Source organism: Pithys albifrons, chromosome 8 (genome assembly GCF_047495875.1).
Source record: "Pithys albifrons albifrons isolate INPA30051 chromosome 8, PitAlb_v1, whole genome shotgun sequence".
NCBI classification, from domain to species: domain Eukaryota; kingdom Metazoa; phylum Chordata; class Aves; order Passeriformes; family Thamnophilidae; genus Pithys; species Pithys albifrons.
In genome coordinates this window covers 22,971,219-22,980,891 of record NC_092465.1, presented here as the reverse complement: position 1 = coordinate 22,980,891, position 9,673 = coordinate 22,971,219, and the positions used below count along the sequence as shown (strand labels likewise).

Sequence of the window (9,673 nt, the reverse complement as noted above, 5' to 3'; positions counted from 1 at the left end):
AAATGGACTATAGCTGGTTTAAACCTGAAAATTATCCTCTCAGCAGAGTGAAAGTCATTGCTACAAGGACTTAAGTAGAAGTACCTCTAGAGAACAAGATTAAGAGAAGGAAAGGCTCAGTCATTGAGTCTTTTTTCTACTTGGAAAGGAAGAAATAGCCTAGGTCTCAATGAGGAAAATAAAGCTGTAGATGTAGGCTACCTCTGTAATTGATAGCAAAGTATTTCTCGTATAATCAGTCACTCTGTATTGACTGCCATTATTTTGATTTGAATGAACTTACTTGAAGGTCATTTTAAATCATGATTTGTAGATGAAGTTGTTACTTAACTGATACTGTAACTAGCTGATAATGTAGAGCTAAAAGGATTAATTTCCCAATATCAAAACTGAGAATGAATACCCAGCAGATGATCAGACTCAGCAGCTCTTCTACTGAAAGCTTGAAGCTGATTGTGATGCCTGGAAAGGTGGTGTGATGCTTTGTTTGTCCTCTCCTGGCTTAAAATCCTCGCCTATTCTGCTCGAATTTGAATTATTTTTAAAATCAATGCGCAGGGTCTGGCTGGGATGAAGTTAATTTTCTTCACAGCAGCCCATATGCTGCTCTGTGTTGTATTCTGTGACTAAAGCAGCCCTGATGACACAGCTATGTTTTGAGCATTGCTGATCAGTACTTGCACAGTGTGGAGGCTCTATTTTTTCATGCTCTGCTCCCTTAGTGAGTAGTTTGGGGGTGGGCAAGAATTTCAGGAGGGGAAACAGCCAGGACAGCAGACCCAAACTGGTCAAGTGGATATTCCGTACCACATAAAATGCTCAGCAATAAAACTGGGGTAGCAGAATGGGAAGGTGGGGGGTTTGTCTTCCAGGACAGACAATTGCTTGAAGACTGGCTGGGCATCAGTCTGCTTATGGGAGGTGGTGAGTTATTTCCCTTGCCTTGCTTTTTTTTCTTTCATTCACTGACTTCTTTTAACCCAACACATAAGCTTTCTGACTTTTTGCTCTTCCTAGTAACTCCCCCAATCTTCCAGAGGGGAAGTGAGCAGGAGGTTGTGGGGATGTTTGCCTGCTGACCAGGATCAACCTCCAACAACTGGAAAAACCCCAATATGTACAGGTTGCATTATGATGCACTATTACATACAACGAGTTCAACAATGTGCAGTCAGATGAAAGTCTACAGCTTCTGCATAGGAATTTCTACTTCAAGAAACTCGAAGGACTTTCTTCCACCTCTGTGCATGTGTACCCACTCGTGTAACTGTAGTGATAGAAATTCTGAGCAGGGCATGGGAGACTTTGTCAAAAACACAGCGCAGAGCAAGTACTTATTGTTCCTTTGCCCTCTCGGCATGAGTCAAGTGATGGGTGTCAGCCACTTAAGAAAACTGATTAGAGGACCAAGGGAGAGGACAGTTATTACAGCAATGTAAACGAAAGAAATACATGTTTCTCTTCGAAGATGTCCAGCATTTGCTGACCGGAACGAGGGGCTCCGTGAGAGCACCGCTCTGCTGACTCTGAGAGAGCACACAGCCAGCAGGCGCCTTTGCCAGCCCCGCTGCTCGGGCAGCTGGACATGGGAGCGCCAGGAGGCTGCTGCAGCCCCCACACGACAGTCCGACCCTCACGTTCCGCGGTTTTAGCGTTGAAACACTTTTATTTTCTGTAAACAGCGACCAGCGAGAGCCGCAGGAGGATGGTGACCGCCTCGGACACTCGCCCGCTTCGACGCGGCTGGGCAGAGCCTCCCGAGACACGGCCCCGCCCGGGCCCCGGAGCGCGGCGGGAGTGGCGGCATGGGCGGGGCCCGGGCCGGCCCAGTAGGGTGTGGTCCTGTCCAGCCCCAGGCCCAGGCCCAGGCCCAGGCCCAGGCCCAGCCGCAGCCGCAGCCCCAGCCCCAGCCCCAGCCCCAGCCCCAGCCCCAGCCCCAGCCCCAGCCCCAGCCCCAGGCCCAGGCCCAGCCCCAGGCGCTCCCGCCGCCTCCCGCCCCACCGAGCGGCCCCGCCCGCCCCGCTCTGCGCGCCCGCGGCAGCAGGCGCTGATTGGCTGCCGCGACCGCGCGGGGCTTGATGGGAGCACCGCCCGGGGAACAGGGCCCCTCCTTCGGCGGCGACAGCGGCGGCGGCAGCGACTATGGCGATGCGTGGCGCGGCCCGCCGCAGGTACGTACTGCTGGGGGATGCCCGGCCCGGCCCGAGGCTGGTACGTGCTGCCGGGGGATGCCCGGCCCGGCCCGAGGCTGGTACGTGCTGCCGGGGGATGCCCGGCCCGGCCCGAGGCTGGTACGTGCTGCCGGGGGATGCCCGGCCCGGCCCGAGGCTGGTACGTGCTGCCGGGGGATGCCCGGCCCGGCCCGAGGCTGGTACGTGCTGCCGGGGGATGCCCGGCCCTGCCCGAGGCTGGTACGTGCTGCCGGGGGATGCCCGGCCCGGCCCGAGGCTGGTACGTGCTGCCGGGGGATGCCCGGCCCTGCCCGAGGCTGGTACGTGCTGCCGGGGGATGCCCGGCCCGGCCCGAGGCTGGTACGTGCTGCCGGGGGATGCCCGACCCGGCCCGAGGCTGGTACGTGCAGCCGGGGGATGCCCGACCCGTGGCTGGTACGTGCTCGGCCCGGCCCGGCCCCGAGCGGGCCCGCCGTGGGCGGGGCGGTGGGAGAGGGGCGCCCGTCGCTCCCCATGACCGGACCCGGGGCTCGAAGCGGAGCAGGGCGGTCGGTGCCTTAGCCGTCCTCGCCGCGGGCAGCCGGGCGGCGGCTGGGTGCAGCCTCGGAGGTGAGGGGGCCACCGGCTGCGAGGAGGGGCCGACGAGGCCCGGCCCGGCCCTGCGGCGGCGGCGCTGCGCGGCTGTCCCGGGGACCGGCCGAGGCGCCGGGGCCTTCTCCGAGCTCTGGGCTCGCTCTTCGGGCCTGGCGGCCGCGGGCTGCACACCGGCGCTGGGCTTCAGAAAAAGCGCCTGACCCACCCACCTCTCGCTCCGCCAGTGTGTACCTGTATGGGAACCGATTTGTCTTTTTACTTCAGGCTCCGCAAAGCGTAAGACCTCTAGGCTGCTTCTGGACAGAAACAGCTCAAAGCGCAGTTTAAATGGAAAAAAAGTTCAGTGTCTTGTTTTAGCTGATGGGGTCTAAGACAGGCCAACAGTAGGTGGTGGGTGATGCTCTTGGTTTTGTTTTGCTTGTTTCCTTGGCTATGGCACTCATGGCTGGAGTATCTTTATGGTGCCAGTGGAGGATTCTTAGCCCAGTAAATTGGGAGAGAACTGGAGATTCAATCTGAACGGTAGAACTTGTGTCCTCTGTAATGATAAGTATCTAAAAATATTTACATAAAATGAAGTCAGTAAGTTTTCCAAAACCCCCATTTAAAAAGCGTTGCCCATTCTTTCAGGGGAAAGGTCTGTTTGTAAGGCCTTGATAACAAGTTTCTAACTTCCTGTTCTGCTTTTAATATGTCTGGATGTTCAGTCTTGAATTTCATCATGTCAGTTTTTAAAATTCTCTTGGAAGACCAATTCTTTTGGAGAGCTTTTAATCTTAAGACATTAACAACAAGCTCGAAGAAATTTGAAACTGACTTGATGAAAGTGAAATGAGATCATCAAACTACTTTCTCCCATCTCAGTGGATGGGTTGGTGGATGACTTCTGTAATTGAGCATGATTCATCTCTTTCAAAGAGAATTCTCTTCTGCTGTGCTACTCTGAGCCTGGCACTTTTGGTTTTTAGTAAATAACTTATATGTTTTGGGATCAGAGGAGCTGCTATCAGTAAATGAATATTTTTTTGAGGGAGTCAGGTAATAAAAATTGGTAGTTGTGTTTTCTTAACCTTCTAAATTAATTTTGAAAATTCTGTTGTCTGTAAGCCTAGGCCTAGGATATGTTGCAGCTGTCTTATGTATTAAATCAGTGGTAATGTTTGTGGAAATAAGTTCAATTGCAGTAGTGCTTAGTGACTAGAACATACAGCTCGGTGCTAAAGAAGTGGAGTCTTCAGAAGGGGAAGAGTGCTGTGCAATCATTTGTTGGTTAGAGCACAGGAAAGAAGCAATTTGTGGAACGAGAACTCTTGAATAAGTAGGATATTAGGAATAGGTATGTGGAATGGCAGATGAGGAGGAAGGAGGAGAGTTTGAAGCAGCTGAAGACAATTTGTGTTGTCACGTGAAAGAGAAGGAAATGAAGGAAAACAACTGAGCCACTCCATGAAAATCATAGAAAATTCTTTATCTCTGAACTGAGGATTCGGTGACTAAACTGTAAATGTGAGTGTAATGGCCCTAATCCCTTAATACTTCTTTGGGGAAGGGTTTTGGTGGTATTACTGACTTGCAGAGCAGCATGTATAAAGCCTATCATCATCGTAGTTCATGTAAGATCACATGCACAGTGACACTTGTCAAACCTGTTTCTCTTCCCAGTATTTTTCAGACATTTAGAAAACAGTCATGTAGAAATAGCACTGTGAATGTGTTGCTGATAAAAGTTGGTGTCACCAGTGTCTCATGGACAACCTGTGCTCAAAAGATCTAACGCTTCTACTGCAGAGGTTCTCAGACTATGGCTTGGAGGAAAATGGCACACATGGGCTGTGTGAGCATCTCTGTGTCACTTATGTTCACAATTGCTCCTAACAGCAGTGGCAATGCTAGGGAAGCAAACTAGATTTGGGAGCCTTGTTCTGGATTTACAGACTTTTTGACTGGCTGTTTGACATAGATTTCATATTGTTTTTCAGTAATGCTATTATCTAACTCTGTAAAAATATTGGGGAAGAAAGTGTCTGCTTACATCTGCTGCAATGCCCATCATGCAAAAACTCACCTGTATCTGCAAAGTGTCAGTTGTGTAACATTCTCTGTGTTAGCTTGTATGTTTGAAAAAAAACAACCCAAACCAACCTGCTGTTTTAGTGAGAGGAGTTGCTGTAGTGGTGGTTATTCTGAGTATTTGCTCAACGGCCCAAGGGGTAATTGTGCTTTTTCTGTAGCTCACCCCTTTGTGCTAATTTGGCGGCAGCAGAGCTAATTTGCCCATCTGTTCTAGCTTCATTTTGGCGGCATTTCAAATACGGATTTCCTTTAAGGATTGGTTTCTGAAATCACAGGGAATACAGTTCTGGATTCTGAAGTACTTGGCTTTCTTAAAGGGTGAAGAGGTTACCATACTGTGGTAGCGTTCGTGTCAGTGAGCAGTCTATGCCTTATTTATGTGTTCTAATGGCCTCAGACAATTTAAAAACAAATTTGGATTTTTTGCCAAAGGCAACTTAATAAGCAATAATAATAATCACTTCTAGTTCTGCCTAGCTAGATTAGTGCTTTATTTTAATAAGTCTTACTGTTTCATTCCAGAATGAGAAAGGTTTGAGCCTCAGTTGGGATTGAGCATTAGTTTATTATTGAGGTTGTTATGAACTGATTACTTTTTCATTCAGTAGGAAAAAACTTGTAAATTGAATGACCAGAAAGAAATTGTGCTATGCTAAGTCAGTTGATTCCAGCTACCTTCAGATGGAAAGTTGCTACACTTTTGTTTTGGGAACTTAGACCTAGGCTATCAAATTAGTGTTGTTCATGGGTTCCTGGTTTGTGTATGGTGAGATAAACTGCTTTTGGATCTTTGAAACTGTTTGAGTCATTTGGTGTGCTGATGACTGCACTGTGGTTTGTGTGCAGGGAAGACTTGCTATCTAGTATATTCTTTTTGATAATGGCAAAAAAAAGGATAAGGAAGTACATGTATTTGAGAAATTTGCTCACAAGCAGTAGGATTTAATGCTGGACACCTGGACTGACAGCTGAAAAAGAACACTGAGTTATGCTTATGGGCAGCAAAGGAAATGACTGAAAATCAGTTTTTTAAATAAACCTGCTCAATACTAAGTTTTTAAAATAGTTTTTCTGCCAGAGGATTTTGGTGGTTCTTTAAGCAGTAATTTTGTGCCTCTGTTGGTGAGAACTCCTGTCTGGTTAAGTATTTCCAAAATAAAAGTAAGTTTGGCCACATCAAGACTGATCAACTGGCTTACAAGACGGCCTATGAAACAGAAAGCTGCATTTAAAAATAATACATGGGTACATAACTAGAAAATGTCTTTATGCAGTATTTTGATTTCTTTAGATGTTGAAATGAGTTTGTGAATCTTACTTTCAGCTGTCAGATTGCTCCTAAATGCTTAATGCTTTATTTCTAGCTGTGAATTCTTGTAGAAGATTGATAGATCTGCCAACATTTTTCCACAGTAGAAGATGGGTGGATTAATTTCAAGATGGAGGGTAAGTAAAAATGTGTAACTATATCATCTTCTTTAGTCTTGAAGATGGGAGTACCTAGGATATGTTTCTTAATGCCTGTTGGTTAACTCTTAGTTCTGGTTGAATGTTAGTGCCAACCTTTTCCCATGAATGTCACTTAAAAGTCCAGTAGTGAGAAATCCAATGTCCAGAAGTATCCTCTGCCAAATCACTTAAAGGTAAAACTGTGCTGTTGTCCTTTATTTCCTTTGCAGTATCAGTTTGGCACTGGTTTGGTTAACTTACAAAAACACAGTTTTAACTTTCTGTAAGTGTAAGTAGTTTTATAGTGCTGCTACTGCAGCATCTGTGACTTGAAAGATTGGTGGCTTTTTTAGGTCAAAATGGGATACATGCAGAATATCATTCTGTCTGTTTTAACACATTTTGGTAACTACTTACACCTATACAAGTCTGTCTTCCTGTCTGCTTCTGCTGGCTTTTCTTATTGAGTGGTGTACTGAGTTTGAGGAAGAAGAGGCATGAAGTTTTTGATTACTCCTCTGGCAGGTGTGAGTTGTTTGAGTCTGGGTTTGCCTTTGCTTATTAGTGATTGACTTTGAATCCTCCCATACAAAACTCCTTTAAAGATGAAAGTTTGGGAGAAATTACAGTTTTGTGTCAGAGAAACTCACTTTCATGGTGATAAAGTGTAGACTATGGCTTTTGAATTTGTGGTGGGAAGGGTGGGTATAGGTTGTGGCTTGATAGTTTTCAAAAATTAGGAAGAGATTCCCAGAAGGCGGATTCCAAGTTGCTCCTAGGGGTAATTTTAGTGGAGATGGTAGCACTTACTTGCAGTTGCTTATGATTTATTTAGACCATGTGTCTTTGTGTGGAGTGAATAGTAATAAAACGTTGAAGTACTCAGGTTAGGGCTTCCTCTCTATATTCTCTTTCTCTGTCTCCTTCACTCCTCAACTCTGTTTTTGTTTTACTTCCCACCCACACATTCATTATTGCTGGACATGCATTATAGGGCGTCATCATTTGTGATTTTGGAGAGGAGCCTTCAGTTAAGAGGAATACCAACTGTAAAATAGTGATTGATTACAATCCCTTCTATTTGTCACTATTAAAGTAGGAAAACTTCTTACCTTTATGTAAAATAGATAATTTATTAATCTATTATGAATATATCTTTTTGTTAGAAAACTGTTAATGTACAGTAATTCTAAAAAATACTGTTTTTTTAAGTGAAATTAATACCTTTGTTCTTTCTCTTGTAAGCAGGCAAAGCCTTCCACTGTAGAAGTGTTAGAAAAAATAGATAAGGTATGTGTTTGCTTTTTGGTGTTCTGTTTCATTTTTGTTTAGAAACACACATACTTTTTGCTGGCCATTTATTTTTTCACATTAGGTTAAATACTGGAATGAAGTTTTAAATTATTTTGGTAATTATCCCAGTATTAGAGATCCTGAGTTGCAGAGGAATTGCTGCCTTTCCCCCCCTTACTGTTAGTAATTTAAAAAATACTCATACTGTATAATAGTGAGAAAATACAGTTCAAGTACTTATTTAGGGAGCTTGAAATGGGAATGAATGTGAAGCTGCCTTGATTACACAGTTTATTTGTAACTAATGGTTAAAGTCTCATGTAGTGGAAAATGTTACTAATACTGAGTTCTATTCATCAGGTTGATTAGAAAAGCTTCAGTGTATGGTTTATGTGTAAAAGTTGTAACTGTGATAATAGTAAGTAGGGTCGGGGCAGAATAACTGAATAGATGGTTCAGGAATCAGTTGTGATTTTTCACCAGCATTTGTGACAGATGTCTGTACTCTATGGGGAAATTAACTGTTTTGAAGTTTGCTGCTGGCATTTTTTGTTTTCCTTATAATGAAAGTATGAGTACTCCTGCTGTCACTTGGAAATACAGTCAAAATTGTTAACATAGCAGAGCATTGGTCAGTCACTTGTTAATATGCAAGAAGTGTCATACAGGTGTTTGGGATTTCACTCTTCATGTGAGGAAAGTACTGAGGGGAAAACGTGAAGTAATCAAGAGGTTTCAGCAATTTCCCATGTTAGTAGAAAAGCATTAGAGGCATTTAAAATTCCACAGGTGCCTGATGAAAGTTTTAAGATGCAGAGTGTGGTTAGTGTTGATTTATGTAATTGTAAAGACTGCCTTTCATAAGATATTTGCGTTTTTCCCTTGTCCCACCCAAATACACTGATGCATTACAATTGTGAAAAAGTGCTGATTTGTAACATTTCTTTCCAATTGTTAATGCAGTGCAAGTGGCCCATATCATAATCTTAATAGTGTGGTGTATTTGTGCTATGGAAATAATTTTTGGGCAAATACTGTCATTTATCAAAAAGCTGCTTGACTTTTCTATTAAAGTATCAGATTGATAGGACTGATTTTACCAAACATTTAAAGACAGCTTAGTAAAGCCACCTACTAATTTCACTAATCATGTTGAACCTTGTTTATTTATAGGAAATACAGACGTTAGAAGAATTTAGAGAAAAAAATCAGAGGCTACAGAAACTATGGGTTGGAGGGCTGCTTCTCTACTCCTCACTTTTTTACCTTATTACTTGCTTAATTGTATATTTGTGGTGTCTTCCTGATGAATGGACAGCAAGGTTGACAACGGCCCTTCCATTTTTTGCATTTCCATTCCTGTAAGTAAATATGCCTCTCTTTGTTTTCTAACTGCTCTCTCTTTGATAAAAGGAGATGGAAAATAGATCTCAGCAGGGGGTTGGGTTTGCTTTGACAACCCTTGAGATGTCATAACTTGCTGAATTTTTTTCTTCTAAAATAAATCCAAAGAGTTAGGCAGACACTTTCTTTGAGGGGAATGTCTCTCATGGGTCTGGATTTAGTATGGAACTAAGTCTTCCCGTCAAAAGATAAGGATCTAATGTAACTTGGCCTCTCAAAACTATGCCAGAGCTAGAGAGAGATCTGTATCTGAGCAGCTGCAGGGTAATTAGTATAAGCACGAAGAGCGTTATCTTGGGTTTTATTTCTACTACTAGTTGGAAAGTAACATCACTATATGACAGTAACCTGGTGTATGTCACCTGTATGTAAAATATAGCATATAAAATGGGAAATGTACAAGAATGAATGGAGAAACTTACTGGTACATAATATACTATGTTAATATGGAATTGGCTTGAGAGGTCATCAACCTAAGTACTTTGAAGACTAATTTTACATAATTACCTGTTTTTCTGGAAAATCATTTAATGTTTACTTGAGCAAGGAAATACCCAGACTTCACTGGATGTGAACAGGAGAAAGTATTGTCTGCTTTTTGTTCCACTGAGCTGATTAGCAGCTGCTTATCCTGATGAGTGGCTTTTGTTTTGTAAGAAAGCTACTTTTCTAAAGTAAATGGGCTCCCC

General features: G+C 44.1%; 1 protein-coding gene across 3 annotated transcripts in view; it reads left to right on the top strand.

Annotated features, from left to right (window-relative positions):
* The first annotated feature begins 2,083 nt into the window (after positions 1 to 2,083).
* Positions 2,084 to 9,673, top strand: part of LNPK (lunapark, ER junction formation factor) — a 50,385-nt gene continuing 42,795 nt past the window's right edge. For 2 of the 3 annotated variants that reach the window (XR_011698387.1, XR_011698388.1), the window contains exons 1-4: positions 2,084 to 2,171; positions 6,203 to 6,284; positions 7,533 to 7,577; positions 8,754 to 8,941. Coding sequence is in view for 1 of the 3 variants with exons in the window: in XM_071562006.1 (XP_071418107.1) it covers positions 6,258 to 6,284; positions 7,536 to 7,577; positions 8,754 to 8,941 (257 nt within the window). In the remaining 2 variants the exon portion in view is untranslated. The remainder of the gene's footprint in view (positions 2,172 to 6,202; positions 6,285 to 7,532; positions 7,578 to 8,753; positions 8,942 to 9,673) is intronic. The other variant, XM_071562006.1, reaches the window with a different exon arrangement.